At 37.4% G+C, this 26474-nt stretch overlaps 1 protein-coding gene across 1 annotated transcript in view; it reads right to left on the bottom strand.

Moving 5' to 3' along the window:
• LOC150080904 (uncharacterized) overlaps positions 1-26474 on the bottom strand; it is a 256611-nt gene that overhangs the window by 35218 nt on the left and 194919 nt on the right. The window contains exons 19-27 of the mRNA XM_090380849.1: positions 22525-22776; positions 22238-22416; positions 17763-17816; positions 17485-17640; positions 12065-12214; positions 11598-11702; positions 4465-4578; positions 4125-4328; positions 2207-2568 (exon numbers count right to left, since the gene is read on the bottom strand). Of these exons, the coding sequence (XP_090236975.1) occupies positions 2207-2568; positions 4125-4328; positions 4465-4578; positions 11598-11702; positions 12065-12214; positions 17485-17640; positions 17763-17816; positions 22238-22416; positions 22525-22776 (1576 nt within the window). The remainder of the gene's footprint in view (positions 1-2206; positions 2569-4124; positions 4329-4464; positions 4579-11597; positions 11703-12064; positions 12215-17484; positions 17641-17762; positions 17817-22237; positions 22417-22524; positions 22777-26474) is intronic.

The raw sequence follows: 26474 nt of genomic DNA, 5'->3' as shown, positions 1-26474 counted from the left end.
TCTCAAAGGGCGTTTCCGTTTGGAGTTGCTTCTTGATCCAGACATTGCTGAAAATTTCACCTTTTCCAAATACCGACAACAATCCTTCGTTTCATGGTGCAATTTCTTCCATCATCTATGTTGAAAAGACAAAGAATTTAGACCATGTGCATATACATGTATTTCAATTAATTAAACGTGGGACAACCGCATAATATCGGTCACAAGGCTTGTGATACATCTAGAGTATGCAGTTGTATAGCAACCATTTTCCCAAGGATCAGACTAGGAAAACATTGTGTCCCGGTTTGTAATTTAGAATTTTTTGTGTGCCGAGCAGCAGGCACGCATTGCTAATACCAACTAATAATATTTAAAATAAGTGTTTCACATCACAGCAAATATTTACTTATTTCTTCTTGGATTCTTAATAAAAATGTCAGGGTAACAACGTTTTTAACGGATCTAATAAATTATCTTTATTATAGATTTTCTCACCACGGCAGAAAAGGCAAGAAGCATTACATGTAAGATTGTACAGAGGAAAGTGCAGGTAACCTTAAAAAAAGGACACATTAGTTAGCTGATCAAGATAAGTCATTCATTGAAGTGATGTGTTTGTACCATCTGCAGCATGTCAATTCGGACGAGAAATATAACACTATTCGACGTGACTGATGTAGAGAATCAGTTTAAGGACTTAAACCCTTGAGATCCAGAAAGTTGTCGCAAGTGATCAAAGCGCTGAGACCGTGCAGATATCATCGGAGATGAAACCAAATCAACAATCTGCAGTTTCATGAATGGACATACTAGCTAACTTTAAATGCAGAACACTTAGTGGTCTCGGATTTGATAATTATATTAAAAACCGAAAGACAAATTACCTATCGAACCCGAAGCCTCGAAGAATTGCCTCCCTGCCATTCAAGATCATATCCTGGGACACAGTACACAAGTCGTTTTGGCTCTGCTACCATTTCTACATTAATGAAAAGGCAATTTCACACAGATTTTTTTCCCCCATTTCTACTGAGATGCTGGCAGAGCCAAATCAAAAAAAAGGGAAAACATTTTGCCTGTGGGGAGGGAAGTGAAGTATTACTATCTCCTTTTTTCGCTGAGCCTAATTACACTTTCAAACTTCAGTTTTTTTAAGACCGAGAAAACGAATACATGAAAACTTTTCTTTTAGTACCTCGCTAGACAAGTTTCTGTTCCTTTGATTGACAAATCATTAAAGCAATTAATTAAATAATTACCAAGGCGCTAATTATATTTTCTTAAGCTGTTAACAAGAAGAAAAGCCCAGACATTAAAAAAGTCCACAGTCTGTCATTCACTCGGAAAGGAAAGAAGAATTCTCTTTGTAATCAAGAAACACTTAATTTGATTTTACAGAAAAATCTTACTTCATTTCTTATCAAGGTAAATGTGAAGAAGAATTAAGATGCTAAGTAGCTTAAAAGTGGTGTAGTATTTTCTCAAATATCATTAAAAGCTGAAGGTATACACAGTATTAAACAATAAATGCTCTTTTATTGAGCTTCAAAGTAAAATTCGTGGATATCACATTATGATAAAAGATTTATGTCAATTAATTATTAATGCTGAATTGCAGATCTTGAAAACATAAGATAAAATTTATAAGATCAGCCTCTGAAAATGCTCATTGACTATTGTAGAGTTTTCGTTGCATCCGCAACTGATACCATTGCGCGAGTTTTGTGGTCGAAAAAACCATGCTATGCTGGCCTAAGACTGGCTAACTCAACAACGTTGTGAAAAAGGCCCATAGAAATTCCTCGCGTTATTGACGAACTCATGTCTCTTCCACCCGGTGTGGGGAGGACGGCGATTCTATCAACTTTGCTACCCACAAGGACTCAAGAACATTCAAAATTAGACAAGAAAACCAAAGCACCTTGCAATACTCACAGCATTAATACAGGTAATAATTTTTACCATAATAGAAGGAATGTCTAGTCATTCACTCTCTTCTCATTTCATCAGTTGTGTCCAGAAACGAGTTTCTAACGTATGCAATCGACACTACGGATTATGAGAAGAGGACAACTGTGTTCCTCTAACTATAGAATTTCTCTGGACTACGATGATTAAACAAATATATTTAACCCATACATTTAAAGGAAACAGTATTAGCGTCTGTGATTAATAAAATATTTTTTATTTTCGGCCAACGTAGTTACCTTAAATCCACACCTACCTTGGGGTAATATCCGACCCTTGTTGCATCAACGAGCCCGTTGCAAACCACAAACTGTTCAAGATGCCAAAATGGTTTTCCAATATGTCTGGAGATGGATTACAGGGGTGTGGACTGATCCACTCGTACGGGGTGAAACGCGCTAATACGAAGAGTAACAAACTAACTCCAAGGTAGGCCGTGGCCACGTAAATCCACACTTCCGGTGATAAAGGAGCCAGAAAGGAAAACAGTTTGGGCACTTTTTTGGTTGGCTTCTTGAAAAGAATACTGATGCCGAGATTCATGAAAGGCATGGTGAAGTCTACTGCCTCCTCCCTCTGGTAGGTGATCGTTAGGTCAGCAACTGCCAGGTCTGCCTCCTAGAAGGAAGAAAACGTGTTATTTATAAAACGGCCAGAATTCTGTGTTAGTGATTTCAGACGAAAATAAAATATCTCATTTCATGCTAACTCGATGCAAGGTTGTTATCCCTTTTCTTTTATAAAAGAAAAGGGATAAAGTTGAGAGGAATTCGAAAATTGCGTGAAACTCCAAACACGTAGCATTATTAATAGAGCGGATTTAATTTTAAATAACTGAACGTTGCTTTACAAGGATTATTACTATTAGATTAATTTTGAAACGAACCACTCTTACCACAGACGCTTTTGACCAAATTTCTGAAGGCTCCCATCAGACTAAACAGAGCTGTTACCATCTCTTCGCACCTTTATGTAAAGTGGTTCATTTCAAAATTTATTCATGGATAATCACCACGTAGAAATGACAATCCATGAATTGTCATTTCCAGATGATAAGGTTACTATTCATAAAGATGCGAGACATGCATTTATTATACCAGTTTTGAATAGAAATATTGAGTACACTTATAAACATTACAAAACTGTGCAATACATTATTAAATAAAGCCATTTAAAAAAAAATAACGAAATGAAGTAGTAATCTGTATTCATAGCCATTCATCCGATATATCTCGTAGTTTATGAAATTTCAATTGAAATAAAATGCGCAATATAGCACATAGCTCTTTCAGGCTGACATTGCAGATTAATTTTACTATTTAACTGCTATCGTGCATTGATAAAACAGTTTTGTGTACGATTTTGTTTTACACTGTCCTGCCAAAATATTTAGAAACTTAGTATGACCTGGGAAAGGAGCTCCTAGTTTACGTGTACTCAGAAAGACACATGGAATCCTTCGCACTTCAACTCCTGTAGCCTGTATAGAAGAACGTAAATTAGAACTCAGACCACAATAGCCGTTTCCAGTAGCTCAATAGCATCTATTCAGACCCACTAGTGCTTTTGTTTCTAAACTTTTGCCAACAGCAGATGCGGGTTGGCTCAACCTAAACGCAACGTATTTTGGAATTGGCTCAAATTAGATCGGCAATTCCACCTCAGAGTCATACTTTTATTTTTACGTTTCTGCTACTGCAATGTATAAATTCTAGATGTTGTACTCTTGGATACCCCTACTGTAACTCCAATAGCAGCAAGTCATCCTCCAACATGAGACACAAAGTAGGATAAAGTGTGTTCTTGGAGCTCTTCGAGATTTCAATATCTTGGCCTTTAATACTATTGAAAAATTTGCATATTTTTTCCTGTATTATATAAAATAAATAATAAACTTTGTGAAAACACTAAGTTGCCTTTAATAAGAATAGTAATTAGCAATTGAAATAACGAGTTCTCTTCAAAGAAGAATTATATGCTTAGGAGTATAATCTTTATTACAGGAAAATTTGTTTCATGAGATAAATGTAATTTAAATAATCTAATTCAAAGTAAGGAATATGATCTACATCAAATAAACTTTTCAATATAAAAGTGAAGAGTCATTGTGCATGGGCGAAACATGCATACCCATTGCACTGTAGCACATCAAAAAAAATAAAGAAATAACGTACTCTATCAATGAGTTCTCTGATCATTCCATTCCACTCTCCTCTCGAGTTCATGCTGCCGTAGGAACTGTCTCTGACCAACCGAATTTCGTACTTGAAGCCAAAGAGTTTGGATATTTCGTGGATTAAGTCAACACAGAACCCTTCGTATCTGTCGTTGCCAGTCAGCTTGTCCTCGTTAGCCTTCAGCATCGTATACGGAGGATTCTGCAACATCGACAGGAATTTAAATTCTTAAGATCGTCGATACTCATTAAATTAAGCCTAATTAAAACAGAATATTAAACGACTCATTTGCATCTTACCATAGTTCGGATAACACAAATTAAGATGATTTACTCACCAATATTGTAGTCACCCTTAATGTTCTATTCTTCAGGGATTCTAAAACTTCGTGGTAGATGGTGCTATAGTTGCGGGTAAACAAAACGCCAGTGTCCCTGTTCCACATTCCCACCTAAAAAGTAAATAAGATACATTTATGAAAAATCAGAAAAAAAAATTTAACCATTCTCGATTACATAAAAAATTAAATTCTTAAATAATAGAACTAATCAGCCTTTCTTTTACACATTTCCTGGAAACTCAATGCCAGATTTTCAGATTACTTCTGTAAAGCTTTTAACCCAATACTGTGCTAGTCCACTAACATATATGTACCATCTAAGCCGGCTTCAAGAACAGACAAAGAGAATATAATCTCCCTGCACATATTTTATGTACACCTCAAAAACGAATGGCTAGAACCCTGAAACCTAACCTTACCGCTGTAGTACTATGATGATTTAAAATATAAGAAGAAACTTATTGGCATTGGATTTAACGGTATAACATCCCGAAGTGGATTCTTCTAGAGAAGAGGAAAAGTTAATTCGGCCACATTATAATCGATCGGAATGGATACACCTGTTCCATTCAGTTTAGAAGAATACGGCAGAATTCTTTTATTCATTCTTACAAACGGAAACCCATGTAAAAGAACAACTTAAGTTTCTCTATACTACTTCATGGAATTTATACAAAGATGAGTGACGTAAGCCAGAAGCCCCTCTGTGAATTGACATTAACAGAGACTCTACTGGGGAAAATAAAGTCGAAAAGTTAAGTTATTTGTATAGGCGGGAGATAGAATAAATCTCACAGTACAGTAAAAAAAAAAAAAAAAGTAAAAAAAAAAAAAAAAAAAAGTTTTTAGCCAAACGAGACCAGATTACAGTTTAGAAAAACTCCGGTAAGGAATATCAGAGTGAATTCATCCACAAGAACCGCCATTGAAATGGAATGCATCGTCGATATAAATGAACAAACGAGACCAGTTATTTATAGAGTTAAGAAGATTCTTGAGCTTCTTTCATTGTTTTGTCCACCTATAAAGGATGTTCAAATTCATGAAAAAAAGCATGGCCTTATCAGTGCTCACCCCCACATACCGCTATTCGAAATGACTCCAGTCACCTGCAGCAATTATTTCGTAGCTAAAGTAGAAGCTATTTAAGCGCTACTATTAGGTTAAACATGACATAAGGGACGCTTTAAAGAAAAGGAAAAGTAGGAGCTCTATTCGAGTTCGAACATGGATTTGACTTCTTGGAATTCCTTACAGAAAAAGCCAGAAGACTATTCTGGGCGGCGAAAAACAGCCAAAATATCTCTGTAGCAACTTGAATATAATATACAGTTTAGTTTCGAGAAAATTAGTAGTTCCAATGCAGCAATAGTCCCTACCGCCTTCATCTATATGGATTTTAGAGCGAGTTTTTACCCATAGCTTCTATTGACGCCTTGATAAACTTGTAGTGCGCGCGACACACTAAGATGGATTACAAGTCGACACCTCAAATACGTACTCCTCACTGTACTCTAATCGCACAAGAGGTCACTTATCCAAGATTCCTTTCCCATCAGGATAAAATCATGGCAGTACATTACACATCACTACAATTGTCTGCCATCCTCTGCTCTATGATGCTGAAATTTGGGCATCAACCGCTCATATAACGATAAAGCCTATTCTTCTAAAATGAGAAAACTGAAAGTACAACCTTCCAGCTGACCGTTCATGCCAATGTCATCAGGATGATACAGATGCGCTCTGAACTGATTAAAAAGACCAAACCATCATTGTCACAGTCATACTCCTGAGAGGAAAAGAATTAGTTCTCCTCACTGTAGTTGAATCGCAGACTCCTTTCCCCATAAAACGTTACTATGTGTCCAAGCCTGAACACGGTCTCAACTGACCCCGCCTAAGGCACCAAGACCGAATTCGAAATGATGATTTGGTCTGATATTTCGACGTGCGCGGGCCTCGCTGGTCATCAATTCTGAAATTATGTTCCCAATCTTGTTTAAGGGCCCAACTAACTTAAATTTTATCGACGTTTTTCTGGTCATTTATGACATACAAAAAAGTTAATATCGGAAATGTTTCGCTACCGATACACAGTATTGAAAATCTTCTGTTAGAAGGTGTGGAAAACTTCCAATAGAACATTTTTCAGATTTTAGCATCAAGCCTCGGAAGTTTCCAATAGAAATTATTAAATCCCATCATGGTTTACGAGGTACTAAATCCCGATTTCAATGTCTCATAGCATCTTCCAATTAATGCATACTGCAACTTTAATCATCAACCATCCCACTGAAACTGTCTCCACTCGAACCCAAACACCACAAGCTCATTTTTCGAAAAATGAATTAATGTCGCTTCTCCCCCTTACATAAATTCTCCGATCTATCTCAGAACTCATTTCTTAAAACAAAAACAAACTGCTGCCCGACCATAAAACTAGCTGCTACAGCAAGCATGCGAGGAGACAGTAATTATTGAGAAACAAATGACATAACTTTCCATCAGCAAAAATTTCGGCTGAATAAAGCTATCGTTAATCAACCAAGAGAACGTATTAAACCATCTAATAAGGTAACGGAAAGAATTTAATCAAATATGGGAGCGCCAGTGATGTAAAAGCCATCAGCAGACAGAGTGAGAGAGAGACAGTCAATGTATTTCCTCCGCAATATTTATCAAACTTAATCAGATAGGACTTGCATTAACCAGACCAATTCGCAGAAAATATATTAATGGATAAATAATTTATTAATCTTTCCATTAGGTGCGATAAGTGGGTTGAAATTCTGCCAAATATATAATTATTAAGGCCATTAATCGGAACTCAAATTGTGAATCACAACACCCGTGAAAGTGAAGAAATCCTAGTATGAGTAGTGTGGCTGAAGCATGAGCCCAAACGAGTATGCACGTATTTTTACCCAGCGTGCCTCTTAAAAACAAGCAAAAAATAAAGCTGTAAAAGAGTTTTGCTTCATTCATATTGTATTACTTTATTTCAGTCATTTATTTGGCAATAAAGGAATTTGTAGAAGGGAAGGTTGCGTGGATAGAACCACTTGAATTCCAAGATCAGTAATTTTTAGCAACCATGAATAATGATTAAACGTAAATAAAACCATTAATGAAGAATAAATTGTGAAAGTGTGATAGAAAGATGCAATTAATTCAGACACTATTCAGCGCAATGTGGAAGTAGGCGTCAAGATCATACCAACAGATTTGTTTGATTGGATCACCACTATTACTGCCAGTCGTGTGAAGTGTTACTCATACTTTAAGTTTATTTTACTTCTAGAAATATCACGTTAACATTACAAACAACAATAAAATGGCTGGTTCCGATATGATTCCATTAATTTATTTTGAAATTGTACCAAAAGAAAACAGTAATTTTTTCCTTTTTTATTCCTGCATATTCTTCAAGAATCCATATGAGGATAGACATCTCATTCAGCGAATGTCCTAACTGAATGTCTCTAAAAAATAATCTGTTTTCTTCCTCGTTTGTTTTAGTGAACAGCCGTTTAGGATTGAGGTTTAGCTTAATTTGAAACGCTGGTCTGTCTGTATGGATTTTCTAAATTGGATCACGGTTCACTGGAGAAATGCAAAATTTTCATATTAGCATTAATAGTGCAAGAAAGCAAGCTTATACAGCATTATCCAAGCAAGCTTATACAGCATTATATATATATATATATATATATATATTTATTTATTTATTTCTTCTTTGAATTTATTCAAACTATCCACTTCCACAACAACGGATGTAAGCTTGTTCCAGCAATCAACCACCCGTTTGGTTGAAGCGAAACTCGTACATTTATTCTGCAAAAGTACTCGGTATAAGTGTGAATTTTATCAACTATCAGTACAATCTAGGAAACCAAAACTTGTTCATTATAGGCAATTCATGACCAATTTATTATTACAAATTTTAGATATTATATCACAACGTTATATGAAAAATAATGACATGAAATAAACAATTACTGACCCATGCTAGCAAAACCTTGCTCTTCCAATTTTGTTAAGCAGTTCTCAAGACATTAAAAACATAATAATAACCAGAAACATAGCAGCCCTCTACCAAGTGGAATTGCCCACTTAACCTAAGCGAGTGGTTCCCTCCCACCCTGACGGCACAAACGAAGCTACAAAGAAGATACTACAATAACCTCCATCAAGCTCACATAGATAAAATTTAATGCATGGCTCATGATTGGGACGCTCTTCCCCGAGACTTAAGGATTCATGCTCACCAAGGAACCTGTAGTGTCAGATTACACATGTTGACAATGCCACCTGGCCTCAAAAACGATCCAATACATTATCGCGAGATGCAAGGTGATTACCCAGACTGAGTACACTCGACCAGGTAGCCAGTATAATACATCAGCAGCTAGCAAAGAAATGCCAGTTGATCAAAAAAAAAAAAAAAGTGTACCGTACTACAAGACGAACCCCAGGCAGTACTAGAGACCCCCCAATCCACAGGCTGTATTGGAACCACGCCATAATAACGGATAAGTCAATCCCGCACAACAGACCAGACATAACCCTTGTGGACAAGAAGGAAAAGGCTACCTATCTGATTGACATAGCGGTACCCAACACTGGCAACCTGCAGAAAACCCATATGGGTGAAAAAAATCAGGAAAAACACGAACCTAAGACAGGAGATTAAAGAGACGGGGCATACGCAACAAGTAACGATTATATCATCGTGTCAACCACAGGTATGGTGCCAAAGACCCTACATAACAGCCTATCAGCAATAGATCTCCCAGCGAACACCTACAAGGAACTCCAGAAAGTCTCAATGCTGAGCACCTGTAGGATTGTCAGAGAGTTCCTCGACCAACAGTAACCCCAGACATAAGAACCACCCTGTGTACTTGGTAGCAATACCCAAGGGGTGGAAACCCCCAATCAGGGAGAAATAATAACATTAAAATTATGTAAAATCTATTCCAAACATACTTTTCGGTAATAAAACTTTCTTCTTCTTCACTAAAACACAACCAAGAAGGAGAACTATGGTGGTCAAAAGCACTCCGCTGTCGTCACTGCATAGTTACTGAATTTCTTGGTGGTCCAGTCTAGGTGCTCGCCCTCGAGAAATATTTACTACATAAAGTTGAATGTCAAAGTTACCTACTGCGTATTTTGATAGAAAGCGGCATAAGATTTGCCAAACAAAAAAAAAAATCTTCACTACACGAACAGCAGAATTCCGCAGTTTGGTACAATTATGATTACCTTAAGAAGGGAATTGCATCGGGATGATTTCCGACGGTTACAATAGTGCCGTACTCGCAGAAATTGGACATTGGAAGATGCGTTCTCTGCAATCATGATTCATAGCATATGTTTTCCCCATCTAATGGAAGAATCCGGATAGGACCAGTGGAGGAAGGGTGGAAACGCTTTTCATGGTATGGCGTTGGGTGCTGATTTTTTTTTTAGTTGTATCGAACGAACTGTCCTACACTCGTAACAGTACGATGCTCCCTGGCAGAGAAAGCGCAATCCATGATGACATGATTTACAAATTATTCAGGAACAGCCGGCTCAGAACTGTAATCTTAAAACCGTTGTACATCTTTTTGATTGCCAGAATATGTTTATTGGCTTCTACATTGATATGATCTGATGGACAGGCGTCCAGACCATCAGATTTGAGAGCTTATGGACTGCATAATTTCTTGGACAGAGTACAATCAAGAAATGCATTATTTAATGCTAAGTTTTCATAAAGTATTAATACCATTTACGCTCTGTAAATGGCAATAACATTTCTCAATGCGTGCACTGTATTTATATCAGAGATATAGCGAGATAACTCTTGAAGGTGTCACACGTATGAAAGATTAATGATATTACCAGAAACAACTATGTTTAAAAAAAAAATCGTTTTTTTTTAGAACGAAAAAAGACGTATGTCCTGTCATGAATAATTTGGTTACGAATGCTCCAGGTTAGATGAGTTACATCATTTTTCTTTTCACCTTATGAAATCGATTCAGAAAATGCAGCAATCGCAACCATGATGCCAGGGAAATCAAGATTTAACCGGCATGGATCATGAAACACAAGGGAATTAAGACTACAAGATGAAAGTTTTTGGAACAGCCAGATGGCACACTTCAGAGGGGGAACTCCAATCTTGGCAGTGACAGCGGGGGAACACTGATGAGAAAGAAGAGAAGTGGTACTTAGTTGTACTGTGGTCAGCCTGGAACGTAAAGTTTTATTAAACCCTTTTAACAACGATATCAAAAATTCCTGGCAGACCTTGTAATATGGCAGTTTCGTCACTACCACGATACAGGTTCCCTTAGATTATTTTTCTGTAAGCATTAATTCATTTAGTTTGTGACGGTCTATTTGAAGTTCATTGAAGTATTTTATAGTATTGGCTGGAAAATGCTGCTGAAACAAGAGATATTGTTGAATGTCATCCTTAAGAGAAGTAGACAGGTCTATGCACCCCGTGACAATATAATTTATGTTAAGAATATCTATCCTTTTGGTCAGCACCTTTGTCACACTGGCGATATTTTTTCCCAGAACGAGAAGCTTCCAAGAAGTCATATGTACGAGTATGTTGGCATGCAACATCGATCTAGAGATGGTGAATGGATTCCTCTCAGTCGGTTTACCACCAATATTCAATGCCAAAAATTGTTTCTTGGCGGAATGCGCGTGTTGACAACCAGATCTCTGGAACGCATATGTTGGATGGTGTGAAGCGTCTTATTCTTTACTGACACATTTATAAGTTATGGAAACCTGATAATTCCTGCCAGATTTCAAAAACTTCTGCGCTTACGACGGACATAGTCCTGAAAAGTGAGGTGCTCATCCTAGGTTAGGCTAAGGTCTGTTTGGGATTTGACCTTTTCTAAAACATAAGATGATTACTGACTTTATTATTTTTAGACAGAACACATGAATTCCGGTTTTATATATTTCAATAACGCTAAATAAACTGTTAATCTATTGGAATATAGACTTGTAAATTTATGCAGTACGCATAAATTTCTTATACGAACATTATCACGAAAGGACGTTTTAATAAACAATAAATATATTTATAATCCATGCCATAATTTTACCTTTGAGAATCCCTCTCTCTTCACTTCGACTACGTCAAGGATAAACTCCGTCCGATCACCCCAAGGATCAATTTTAACATTACCTGTCACTCCTCGAATGTGGATCTGTAAGCAATATATAAAAAAAAGTCATTGAATGTAGCTTATTAGGTTCAGTTTCGGTAATATTGTGATTAAAGCAAAGCTCATACGAAATAGGAGGTATGTTTAGTTTATTTGGATAAAATATACCATTTACTTTTATTTCTACTATAAACAGCAAGGAATTTAATATGATTGAATAAAGACATAACGGATTCGATTATCATCAGATGTCGCTTTAAGATAATACCAAGTTTCTTCTTACAAAGTGAACATTTGTGTAATTTACTGCGTTTATCTTTAATCTTTCACAGACAGCACTCAACTCTAAATAATCTTGATGTTTATTAATAAACAGTTGAAGTAAAGAAGAAAAAGCTACATACCGTTTTCAAATAGTTGACTATGGAATGGCCAAAGGAGGAGTGCCTGGGGAGGTTACATGATGTTTTAGACATTTCCGTGTGGGTGTCGACCAGGTTGTGAAGTGCGTGGGCAAGGAGGTGGATGGCATCGCGGACCAGGGCAGTCTGGGTCTAAAAAATATAGCAATCGCTATCATTCGAATAAAAAAAAAAAACATGCATTTTAAAGTAATCTTACAGATTCACTAGCCTGGAGATTAAATTCTTTAAAAATTGATAAGAAAAAAACTCATTCTCACTTATGAGCTAGCAAGAACGGACAAAGGGAACGGCATTTTTCCATCGTCCCTCTTATACATCAATAGGGTGAGCAAAATATCTAGATAACGTTATTTGGCCTTTTTTCTACACTTTTATAAGTTTTTCATCCACAAGCACTGCGTTTACTTCAGAGCATTTGGTTGAGTTAGATTCTGAGGACTTGTTTATCGTAATGGAGAAGAGCTACCTGTCTGCCATAAAAAGTTCTAGCAACAGACGCAACGTTTTACCCAATTAATCCCTTTGTCAGTTGGCAAGCCTCCTGCCTGTGCAATATCTGTGCCGCTTAATAACATTACCAACGAAGATCTGCTACAAATGCTGGGAGTTATCTTTATGGGAAGCAGTCAGTTCTATTGATCAGTGTCTCTATAATTTGCTCGTAATACGCATAGAAAACGTGCTAGTTGTCTAATTCCAGCCGCAGATGAGTTAATGAAAAATACTTCATTGGCTTTACTAAATTAGGTTATGGAAAAACTTTCAATTGCATTCCATTAGATGGCGACTGGGCTTGCTTCCATCGTCTTCAATGGCAGTCAGAGAGCACTCGATGACTTACCGGAAAACGCAACAACATTAATAATCCCTCCGCTTAGGTTGCTAATAGCAACCACAGCAGCGCGCTGGAGACACCTGGAAATGGCCACTAATCTCAGAAGCACAGGGCACAATTCAGTTACTTCTACTGTATAATGAATAGGGGGCAGTCATAAGTTCGGATTTTCTGCCCAAAGGAAACGAATCCAAGAGGCAGTGAGGCGGAATTTCCTGTTTAATTAAAAGGCTGAAATCACCCACTAGTGCATTACTAAGTTTTTAAGAGAATCGAGTAGCTGTTCACTGTCCCCGAGGCCTTTGAATATGAATTCGTTACCAAGGAGATATAGTTATATAATGAATCAGTAAGCGGACTATGAAGGGCCGAGGATAAAAGGATTAACGGACTCCTCTTCAGACACGTGTTCGTTAATTAAAATTTCTGGACACTCGCGTAGCTATATAGCATGCTAAATTTAGTCACCGGATGTATTGCCTTTCAAATCCCTGTTTGGTAAGATCGTGTCTTTTCAAACGCCTTTTCTCAAAGTGCCATACTACATTAGTGCGACACAACCGCTGCCATGGCGACAGTCCTGTAACTGTTCCACAGAAATGCCCGTGGAAGTTACTTTAAGAAAAGCTATTGTCAGAGATGGCCAGGTTTCTAATTACTCTGGGAGGAGCATTATTTTTAGTATGCGTGAAAAAGCCTACGGCAAACAAATTACACACGACATCCCAGTAGAATTACAAGCAAAAAAAAAAATAAACTTTTCTTCTTTAATTAGAAATGTTTTAACATACATATTAAAGATTTCGTTCCATTTCAGCAAAAGAGAACACGTAGACATTTTCCCTTCCCAAGATGAATATTTCTTGTTCTAAGAAGATGGATAGAAAACCCGTATGCAAGCAATGGAGTTTTTAACCAACAGGCTTAATCGAATCATCTAAACTCTTCGGAAACGTGTATATGACAATGTCAATGGAGTACGACTTCTTATTAACTTACATCGTTTAATTTTAAATAAGGACCACACTAAAAGCCATAAAATCACTATTGTGAAGATAAAGATAGTAAGGGATAACTTTATTCCAGGTTGTTTATGATAATGAGCTTTGAAGAAATTACGAAGCTCTGGTTCTTGTACATGGTGTCTTGTTTTCGTGTTGTAATGTCATCTACAATTTCAATGATGGACAGTAAACAATAAAAACAAGCTATAAAATCTCTGTTCTTATTTGCTGTCCATTTTCCTTCCGAATCCGCGCTACATACGGTTTCGGAAAGAAAAGGAACAGTTGATAACCCGTGCCTGAAGTATTGGTACCAGTCTTAAAGAAGCAATGATTACCACAGTATGACAGATGGATTTAGATTTGTTTTTCTTTTACATCGAATCAATTACTAGATTCGTTTAATTTTAGTGCAGTTCTGGTAGTTTAGTTGGAACCATTCGTGGCAATAATAGCATCATAAGTGACACATAGTTAACAGAATGATTGAAAAGTAATATGAACCATGCTCACTTTTTTTGTAAGAACTTGGCTGCTGACAGTAATTCCGTTTTCCCCAACTCCATGAGTCGAATTGAACTCTTCAGTATCTATCTTGAAATGAAGAAAGATACGGAGTTAAATCCGACCTGCTTTATCAAGAAATTCATATTCTGTTTCACTGAGGGGTGGGTTCTATGGAATAAATTCTCCCCGATTGTGGAAAATATTTTAGTAATGTATAATCGATATCATTTTAAGAATTACTTAACAATACTCTTACTTAAAATATACAGTATGTTCCTTATTTTCAAATTTAATTATAACAAGTACACGGATTACAGTCGAGAAAGTGTCAAGCCTCAACTACTTGGGATGAATTCAGAACGACTGAATAATATCGCAGAAAAAGTGAATTATAGGATTCAGAGTGGAAATATATGCTTTTGTGCGGTTCAAAATTCCTATCTCCAAACCAAGTATCTAGGAACTTGAAAATAAAAATGTACAGAACGATTATACTACCTACTGAAACCTTACCACTCCAAAAACAATCAAGAAAGATTACAATCATTCGAAAATAGAATTCTAAGAACGATATTCGGCCCAAAACAAGATGAAATCACTGGAGGAGAAATACAGAAGTATAATTCCAGTCATTAAAGTTAGAAAATTGAGATGGGCTGGACATGCTATTTGTACCGATAACGGAAGACATATCCATCAAATCCTCACAGGAATCCAAACTGGGAAAAAGAAAGCTGGCAAACTTACCCTGAGATGGAAGGATGATATAAAGAAAGATATCAGTGTAATTTTCGCAGGAGAGGTGAACCGTAGAGAGTTTGCACATAAGACAGTTCTGGAGTTTAACTGTCAAGGACTCTCGCAGCCCAAATCCCGTGGAGTGAGTAAGTAAATTAGTAGTATACGGATTTCTTAACGAGCTCTGTAAACAGAGAGTAAACGCCAGAACCAAGAAAATATACAATACTCTTCTCAACGCATTTGGACCAAAGTACATTTGACGAGGCACAAGTTTTTCATGGGAAAATATTGAATTAATTTTCGGCTGCCTGCTACAGGCAGCCGAAACAGATAATGGGAAGTTTTTGTAACAGATAATGGGAAGTTTTTTCTATTCTTCCTTTAGTGCAGTTTACAGTTCAGCTCTTGAAGAGGGGGTGCATTGGCCTTGCCTTGATCCGACGTTTAATTTCAACCTAAAATATTCGACTGGATTGAAATCTGGTGTTTTTCACTCATTTTTTCAAGGATCGTAACTCCTTCCGTTGGAAGGAGTCGTAATCCTTGAAAAAATGAGTGAAAATAATTGGAAGCTGATCCAAAAATTAAGTAGCGTACTAGAGTTACATCAGCTTTTACTTATTTATAGTACCGAAATATTTTATTCATTTATTGCTGTACTCCTTGGATAATCAACAAACATACATGATTCGGACAGCTGATTCGTTGCGGTCCACGCACCATGGAGAGTGCACTCTTTTCACTACGTTTTAAAATATGCAATGAGATGAGATGTCTTGAATTACGTTTCAACACGCCCATTAATATTTTATGCCAACAAATAATTAAACTACTCTTCTATGTATATAAAGTTAGAGAACCGTTCCGAAAACAGAATGTTATGTTTGTTTAATACGCGCTTCTCTAGCAGAGGTAGAAATTGCTTCTGCGATTTACTCCCCCTTAATTTGAAATCTTTTGAAAACCATTAATGTTATACAAATAAACTACAGGCTTCGTTACATTAACTTTTACATTTCTACTGAATTTCACATAAGAAATAACCAGGTTACGAGTGCTGCTATGAAGAGTAAAATAATGATGAAATTCTAAACTGACTCAAAATGTATTTTACACGAATTTAATTTGGGCGAATCTGTCCAAGTAATAACGAATTAAAAATTGTTATTTTGCTTTATAGGAGGAAAATAAAATACTTATAAAATACCACCTATCTTTTAATAGTTATGTTAAAATGTTTATATAGTAAATTAAACATTAAGATGGTTAAACTTTTACATTCAAAATTTTAAAAAAAGTTAAATACAATATCGAAATCAGTAACGATTAATAAAATGAATTTAATTAAGGTGTCATTTATGTCTCGTTAGAAAATCTAGTTATGTAAACGATCCACTCTCAGAGAATTAATTTGTTTCCTCCTTTTCGTTGTACTAAACCCATTTATGCTTAAATCTACACGTCAAGCATAAATTGCTGGAAATTTTATATCCAGAGTTATTGTACTTAAATGCAGATTCTAGAGAGCTTTATTCCTCACTAATGTTTAATGGTCTATTGTGCTTTTAAAGGCATTAAAAAGTTATGCGCTCGCAGTACCTAAAGCTAATATAAACGCGAAGTTCCGTTTATGAGTCTCTTCCTTTTGTTTGTCCTAAAAATAAAAACGCCCTTGCCATTGACTATATCACGCTTATCTAATTAATTAACAGAGTCATTAAGTTGTTCTGTCTGGCATGGTACTAATTTAAGCCGAAAATATTTCAATGACTTCGTGGTTAACTCAAACTCCAGTTCTGTTTTATTGTAACTCACGATTTGATTTGCTTAAAACTGGTAAGATATTTCACCAAATGATTTAAAGTTCAATTCTTCGATAACTTTGAGCAACACATTAATTTTCTGTTGTTAATAGGCACATCTGAAGTAACTTTATGGCAGCTGACAGTTTTGGGACAGTAGAAAAATTGCTTCTTGAATTGAACCGACGCGCCTTTATTAAAACATAAATCCTGGAATTTTAGATAGAAAACTTCGGCGTCTCGTGAATTAGGACACTCAGAGATAAGAATGGTTGAGGTACTATTCTGTAGACGAATTACTTTTGCTGGAGCACAGCATTTACAAAAGAAAAGTTCATTCGCAGATAGTTCACATTATTATATGAAAATAAAACGAAATCCTTATTTTCTTGCAAAATTCGGAAGAATTTCAAATTGGTGTGAGATTTTAAATTAAAATATTTTTAATAATAAAAAAAAAACACCTTAATTTAATAAATGGACAAAAATATTAAACCAAAGTCATCAAACCTTTAGAATTCCATGTTTGAGATTTGTACGTTTGTAATGGGGGAATCTTTCTTCCACAAAGTCGGCCATGGGATACCGAGATGGATCCACCAACCTGAAACCGGAAATGTTGGTCCGCCCGTAGTAAAAATAACCCAGGTTTACACTATGCAAATCCTGAAATCACAATAATAAAAAAGCTTTTACTTATCCATTTTCATTTCGAAATATTTTAAAGAACTGCTGGTCCAAGTTGCATGGAATGTTTAGAGAAATTCAGTGCGCATCGAGGTACTTACCAGATTAGAAATTATGTAGCTATGGTACTCAGTCATCATTCCTACGTCTTGAGCCTGCAGAAAAGGAAACAAGAGCACGTGAGTCGTTCTTTTAGCTCCAGTTACTCATCAAATAAATAAGAGGGATTTCAATTGCTATAAGTCTCTCTCTGTTTCTGGTAATATTTCAGGAAATATCTATACTTCCGCCATTACCTTACAAGGTAATGGCGGATGTGCATCTAGGTCTATATGTAAAGCACAGTCATCTTAATATTATCGAAAATAATGAAGTAGAAATGTAGAATAATATAATATTAAACTTTGTTTGAATTCATCTGCTCTGCATTCAAAATTGCCCTCCTACTACAGTGGCGGACAAAAAATTCCATCACCTTAAAAAAAAAGTAACATTGGTATAGTGAAACGTGAAAGATATTGTTTGATTATAATCATTTTGTTTGTCGCAAAGCAAAAAAGGTAGTAGTAGTGGCATGTGATGCAAGAAAGCAAATGTATGAGCTTATGCAGCATCAGCCAAAAAAAAAAAAAAAAAAAACACACCATTCCCTCCAAATGCCTGTCCAGTTCCTCCTTAAATTTATTTAACCTATCAACTTCCACACGACAGATGGAAGTTTGTTCTAGCAATTAACCACCCGCTGGCTAAAGGCAAATTTCCGCACATCCAATCTACATCTGTCTTTTCTTAATTTGAATTTATGCCCCCTTAAGTTCGTAATCTGAACAAGTGGAAGAATCCCATCAGAATTCAGCGTGCTCAACCCATTCAAGGCCTTATATACCTCAATCAGATCACCGCGCAGGTGCCTAGTCTCCAGCCACTGCAATTTGCAGAACTTAAGCCTCTCTTGGTAAGAGGATCCCTTCATTCCCCTCACCAATCTTGTTGCCATTCTCTGTACACGCTCAAGTAAATCTACATCCTTCCTAAAATGAGGCCTCCAGACCTGTACGCAGTACTCAAGGCGTGGCCTGACCATTGCCTTATACAGAGGGACAATCACCTCCTTTTCCCTGCTAGCAAAATTCCTATATATCATTGACAAAACCCCATGACCTGCCCTGGCAGCCTGTCTGCATTGCTCGGAAAACTTCATATCTGCCTGCACAATTACTCCCAGGTCTTTTTCATTTTCTACCACCTTAAGTGTAGTACCACACAGTTGGTACGTTTCTCTGGGGTTACTTCTACCCATATGCAGTACTTTGCATTTGTTAAGGTTAAACTTCAGTTGCCACTTCTTAGCCCATCTGCCCAAATTATCCAGATCCTGTTGCAGTAGCACACTGCCATTAACAACCGTGCCAACCTTTGTATCATCTGTAAACTTCGACACTGAGCCTGATATACCTTCATCAATATCATTGATAAATATACAAAACAACAGTGGACCCAACACCGAACCCTGTGGGACTCCACTAATAACATTAGTCCACGAAGAGCAGCACCCATTGATTACCACCCGCTGTCTTCTCCCACTTAACCATCCTTTTATCCATTGTAGCAACTTACCCTTAATACCATTCTGCTCCAATTTGTACAACAGTCTTCCATGCGCAACAGTGTCAAAAGCTTTCCTGAAATCCAAATATATGATATCAAAATTATTTTTTGCATCCAGTTCCTTTGTAACCACATCATAATATCCTATCAAATTTGTCAGACAAGACTTTCCCTTAACAAACCCATGCTGTGTCTGAATTATTGCTGCAGTCTTGTCTAGATGATCCTGCAATGCATCTTTAACCAGCGACTCCATTATTTTACTCGGAACAGAAGTTAAACTAACTGGTCTGTAATACCTCGTGTCACTATTCGATCCCCCTTTGTGAATTGAGGATACATTTGCACATCTCCAGTCCGTGGGAACCTCCCCTGAGTCCAAGGATGCTCTCATAATTATGGCTAAGTGTTTGCTTAGTTGCTTTGCTGCCTCCTTTAATATAACTGGATAGATCCCATCCACCCCCAGGTGCTTTTCTTAAGTTTAACTTCAACAATTTCTCTTCTACTTTGCTCTCAGTTATTACAAAATCATTAAGCACCCTGCTACAATTTGATAACCTTCTGCCATTTTCAAACCTTAATAATTTCTCACGTGTGAATGAAATGCAAAATACTCATTCAGTTTGTTTGCTATCTGAGCAGGATCATCAACAGTCGAACCATCGTTGTCAAGTGGACCAACCAGATTCATCCCTTTCCTTTTAGAGTTTATATAAGTAAAGAAATCCTTGCTGTTTTTCTTAACATCTTTTGCCAAGGATTTCTCGTAATCTGCCTTCGCCTGCCTAACCTCCTTTGTAACTTGGTTACAGATCAACTTGTAGCTATCATAGGCTTCTGTGTCAATATTGCGTTAGATAACGCGTCTATAAGAATGGCGTTGGAAGGGTATACACGCTCATTAGTATCCTGTTTTGTGGACGTGTAAGCATGGCTCCATGTGTTCAGTTGACACCAAGAAAAAAAAAAAGTGTAGATGTTGCTCTGTCCCAGAAAGGGCTTTCTACGCGTGCTATCGCTGATAAAATAGGCTGCCACCAGTCAACAGTATCCCGGGTGCTGAAATTAAAGCTTGCAACCGGTGATGCGAAGAGAAGACCTGGATCGAGCCGTAGGAGAGTGAGTACGCCTTCCCAAGATCGACATTTGAAAGGACTATGCTTTCGTAATCGCCATGCTAGTGCTCCTGATCTAAAACTGGACTTTGAGATGGCCTCTGGTGTTGAAACAAATGCGCCAACTATCCAAAGACGGCTTTCGGAATGTGGTCTGCATGCCTATCAGCCCATGAAGAAGAAGTCTTTGTTGACGCAACAAATGAGGAAGAAGCGACTTGCTTGGTCTAAAACGCTTGTTTCATGGACAAAAGAGCAATGAGAGCGTCATCTTTTCTGACGAATCGAAATTCAACCTGCATGGTTCGTATGGGAAGCGATATGTCAGAAGACGAAAGTTGGAGGCATACCATCCTGACTGCATAACACCAACTGTAAAGTTTCCCGCTGGTCAGATGGTCTGGGGATGCTTAACAAGCAAAGGGGTGGGGCGAATTAAGTTTATTAACGGAACGGTGAATGCAGAAACCTACACTGCTATCTTGGAGGAGTGCCTGAAACCCGTTTATTAGGGATCACCACCCAGACGTCCAAAACTGCATTTTTCAAGAGGACTCAGAACCTTTACCACACAGCAAAATTAGTAAGTTCTATGCTATTTAGATTTAATGATGAGTTTGTCCTCTTGTCTCACAAGGCTTAAAACATACTTACAGTGTTTTCCCTCGTTTTTCTCCCTTAAGGTGCAGTCCTACCTCAGAAATACTGACATTTCTGAGTTGACTGGCCCGGCAACAGTCCAGATTTGAACCCTATTGAAAATTGCTGGTACATAATGTCGTCTAAAATTGCTCAGAAGAAGCGAAAAAGTAAGATTCAGCTGCATGAGAGCATTGTAAGGGTGTGGTACCACGAAATTGGGCAACCGTATATCCAGAAGATGATTAACTCTATGTCAGATCGTTTCAAGGCTGTAATTGCAGCTCGAGGAGGAACAACAAAATATTGAGGACTTATTTTGATGATTTACAGTACATAATACTATTACGTTAACTTGTTATTTCACTTTTTACACGTACATGCAATAAAATGTATGTTTGGTTGTCATGATTTCTCATATTTCCATTAATAATGCATTTTACCCTTTTGGAAGATATTTATGGCAATTAGGTATATCAGGTGGAGTATTTTTGTTGGATTTCATTCACAGAGATATATATCCCGTCTAACAAATGCATTTCGAACATTTCTGCAACCCGCAATGCAGCGCAAAACATTATTTGCAAAATTCACAAGTGATGCGGTTTTTTTGTCCGCCATTTCATGCGTTTCACGTATTATAATACTTACATATTTTTCAGTTATCTGGAACTAGAAGTCTGTCAAGTTTTTCACTCCCTTTGTGAGCATTATAATTTAAAAAAAAAAAAGATTTTAGCTTGGATTAGTTTGTATTGAGAAGCAGTTTTAGAGTTATCCTTATCGGTTACATTAAGGGTCGTGGATAATACTGACACTAGATCAGCACACAGCACTCTAGTATCAAAAAAGGCCAGCTAATAAATAAAAGGAACACGTAAAGTATTCCTTCAAAGAGACTTGAAAAACGTTTTTCGGCGTTGTGTCCACACTTGGAAAAAAATATATAATTTTTATTGCTGCAGTAAAATATCCCTCAAGGTTAAAAACGCGACAAAAATATTTAAATAAAAGCTTTTATATACAACGTTCAATGTATCCCTCCATCACTCAGGCTTCCACAAATTAAATGGAATAAATACTTAGTAATTAGAAAAAAAATAACTATTTTTATTTTCACATAATTTTTGTGAGAGAGATGGGGGGGATAACCCTACGAATAAACAATCCTTACTCATGCCGATCTCTACCGTACTTAATTTTTAACTCACATCTTTGAGGACACTTTGCAGCTTATCCATGGGGATGTCCATGAGAATGTGGGTTTCTCCTTTCGCACCAATGTCCTTCAGCACCTTCCTGTAAGACTGCCCTGGGCGGAGCTGGCGGAGTGTGACTTTAACCCCTTCGTTGGCAGAACTCTTCAGAAGGTCCTGATGGTGGAGCAAATCTAGAAATCCCAAATTAAAAACACGCCAATGAAATACTGCATTGTCAAAAAAAATATTCCCTAGCATTAGCAAAGAATGCGCTTACATCTATAACAATTTATTCTTACTTTCATTGTCTTCGTAGACGAGGGTGAAGGACTTCCAGTTGAGCGAAGCAACGAGGTCCACGTAGGCTTTGCTCAGGGTGTCTGGTTGAGGGAACACGCTGATGGAATAGTTATGCCTGGAAGACCAGATGTCCCAAGTTGTTTGGATGTGAGGAAAATGGAGGGAATCACTCGCCGAGCGGACAACGGCTGCAGCGGACGGGGATGAAGGACCGAGTATAGTTACGACTCCTTCCTCCAGCAGGGTACACACTGCGGAACACAAAAACAGACTTAAATTAGCCGCTGAGGGGATATAACTGTGCATTAAGTCACAACGGGTGTTGATTTTGTCTGTTCCCCCTCCCCTCTCTACGGTCGCAGGTGCTGAACGAAACCTTTCCGTTTCTCCATCGGAAAAAAAATCACCCGGAAAATAAATATGAGACGGAGTTCTTTGGATTAGTTGACAGCATGCTTAGCGATGCAAGTGCTCCCATCTGGTTGCTATGATACTAGTAATCGTATAACGATGCATGGGGAATTCACCACCCTCTTAACATACGCGAAGCGACGTGAAATCCCATTCAAACCAAAGTTTAGCCTGCATTGTTTCACTGCTTCGATCGTGGCTCCCACAGACCTTCCCCTATTTTCATGTAAATTTAAGAAATCCAATAGCTTCCGCTTTATCTACTGAATAGTCTTAAGTGCCTTTCAGTTGTGTGTTGAATCGGAACCTAAATCTAGCTTTCCTTCCAGCCTTTCTAAATCTTGTTTATGTCTCAGAGAGGAAATCACCTTTCCATGCGCTTTAACAAAATGCTGTAGCAACTTGAAAGTAAGCAAAGGCATGCAAGGTAGATTAGTTGCTCTTTCGCACAAGGAACATCATAATAATATTTCAAAAAGGGACGCAAAATGATGTATAAATACATAATCCTCCCTTCTCTCCTTTTCAATCCATGGAGTTTGCTATTATGTAAAGAATTTGGTAATAACTAAGAAAGTATACAGGTAGAAAAAGGTTATTTCTCCCCTCCCTCCCACTCCACACAGCTTTTTTTCGCAGTAAAATATCAATCTAAGAAAAAATTGCTCATTGTTTGGTTACGGTATTAAAATTTACAGCATAAAACATCAGTCTCTTGTTTTAAAAACATGTGGTTTAACATCAAGAAGGCTATAGTAATCTAAGCCCCCTCTAAGAGTTAATACCATCAAAGCTTTATGGAGAGTGCCGTGGTATATTCTTCTTGGATAATGATCTGCGATGGATTCATTTAATTTCTGGCAGCTTTTGCTCTCCATCGACCCCTTTCTCTCGCTGCATGAAGATGACCTTAAGATGTTTATTCCCTAAAGTGATAATCCAAATGCCCGAATCAACTCTAAGATCTATCCACTTGTCTGAACAACAATAGTCACCTTTTACTGGAACAGGGCACGAAGAAACGTAAAACTGACATCGTCAGCCTAAGCGAATGCCATTGAGAAAATTCAACAACACGTGTACCTTGACATGGTGCGCGATGACCAATAACTTTTACTCCTTACCTCACGAATATAATACAGAAAAAATTGGCAGCAAGAGCTCAACGAATACATTCCTATTTGGCAGAGATATATGTCGCCAATTACCCTATATGCATGCACAGTTGGGGCCTCCGCTCCGGCCGTTAACCTCGGGATATTTCCAGATGTAAGATACCTATTATGCTGGGTCCGAACCGTTGGTTACCTTGGAAAAAAATCTTTCACCGTGCGAAGAATTATTTTTCTTGCCAACCGTAATTGAATTCTTTCCCTTGGCAACTTTCCATAATCAAACGTAACGTCTCCATCCTTGCAAAGTTCGTCAAAAAGAATGAAGTCCAAGCCTCGCAGAGAGATTGTCCACATAACCATCGCGAAATATATTGGATGCAAGAAAGGTGCTAATATTAAAATAACTTTCTTTCCATTATTATACAGAACGTGTTGTAATTTAGCTAATGTAATATTTTATCTTCCCACATCTCATTTAAACATTTATATTTTTAATAAAATTACGATATCGTTTCTTTCAAATTTCAGTTTTCTATTGAACTTCTTAATTAAAAGTTACATACGTTATTTTTGTGGAAATAGTTGCATTTATATTGTTCACACGTTATTATGAGTAGATCAGTAGGCCCTATTAGGAATCATGAAATTAGAAGGTCGTATTGGGAATACATCGTATAGGTTAATTCCAATAACAACCTTTAGCACCTGTAGTTTAATTCTCACAGAGAATTAATACTCGTAGCTTAGTCCCAATTGGTATTAAATAAAATTTCGAATACTTAAATAACATCTAATAGTAAAGATCCATCTTAGACGCAATCATATGTCTAAGATGAGTCATTTACTCAATGATCGTGATCTCTCTCTCTCTCTCTCTCTCTCTCTCTCTCTCTCTCTCTCTCTCTCTCTCTCTGCATAACACATCCAAATTATTCCCATCAGAACACCAGTTCGTGACATTCCAAAATGGATGCATACACATTCCATTAAAAATATTATCAACAAGAACGAATGCGAATCCGTTGTCAACAACTGCAAAACTCTCGTAGAGCTTTTTTTCGCTAATTAAAGTCCACTTTCGTAGTTAGAAAACATCTCCAGTGTGCTCAGGAAGGCATTGGATCGCAAAACAAACATTTCATTATATAATTAGCGAAATCTAAAACGGTTACGCATTGCCTCGATTCATAGTTTCTAAAAATAGGAATTCCGTAAGAGTATTCGCTTCCATCGCTCTCTAAAAATAGTGAATTCCATGTTTCAAGTGTGCATTAAGCAGCCCCAACTTCATATTAAAGTTCTTTAAATTTCTCTCCTGTCACACGCACGCACATGCACGAAGAATCACCAAGTGTGCAATTTATTCTGCTAAATCTTTCACGTTCAGAATTGAGAAACTGGAACAGGGGCCACGTGACGTGTGAAGCTGAAGAAGAGATACGTGCATCTCACCGCTTCATTTTAAGAGGGAGGAGGGGGGGTCTGTAGGGTATTGTAGGTGTTGCTGTCGTAATTTCTGGATGGGATGAGAACGAGGAAGTAATTATCAGGATTGATGGAGACGTAGAAGAAAAGAAAGAATAACAAAACAGTGGTAATTACTTTATGTTAATTTATCGCATTTTGATGCTTTCATTAATAGCGAAGCAAAATTTGGGTGCTTTGAAATGGACTCTTAAACACGTTCGGGGGGGGGGTGAAAAAGGATTTCAGAAATTATCAGCTGCTCCTTAAAAGGAAGCGCATTTCAGTTATTTTCTTATAACAAAGAACCCTTCACAAAGTAGCTTCAGCAGCGTTGTCAAAAACAAGGAGCACATGGTCTTTGAGAGAAGATCTGTCTCTGCCTCCCCTTTTTTTTAATTTCTTTCCCTTCTTTCTCCTTATCTGTCTTTCACCCTTGTTTTATTATCTCTCTCTCTCTCTCTCTCTCTCTCTCTCTCTCTCTCTCTCTCTCTCTCTCTCTCTCTCTGGTTCATTATTTTTCTTTTTTAATCCGCTTGTGTCCCCATGTAACAATTAAGACCTGGACAAAGTTCTAGGAGAAGAAAATATTGAAAGAAACGCACCATCGGTGAGGTGCCTAAGAGCGAAAGGCAGTACAGCAGAGTGCGTGCATTAGGTTTAAAAGCTGGGAATGTTCAATGTTCCGATAGGGTGTTTTGCTTCATTTCTTTCTTAATAAGATCTGTCGAGGCCATAAAAAGGACTTTCTTGAGCGCGTTGTCAATATCCGAGTGCGGTGTATAAATTATTCGCCCTCTCTTTCGTTACTGATCGCAGAGAGTTGGCTGAAATCCATCAGGCATGACTCTCTTAGAGAATTTCTTCATAATGGGATGGTTACTGCCATCAGCGTGGCCGTTATGAAGTAGAACGCTATGGTTTGTTATTGAGTTCGTGGAACTGTAACCGCTACAAAT

This window comes from Mastigoproctus giganteus, chromosome 9 (genome assembly GCF_048544385.1).
Source record: "Mastigoproctus giganteus isolate SK-2022 chromosome 9, ASM4854438v1, whole genome shotgun sequence".
Taxonomy (NCBI): Eukaryota; Metazoa; Arthropoda; class Arachnida; order Uropygi; family Thelyphonidae; genus Mastigoproctus; species Mastigoproctus giganteus.
This window is presented reverse-complemented; position numbering and strand designations above follow the sequence as displayed.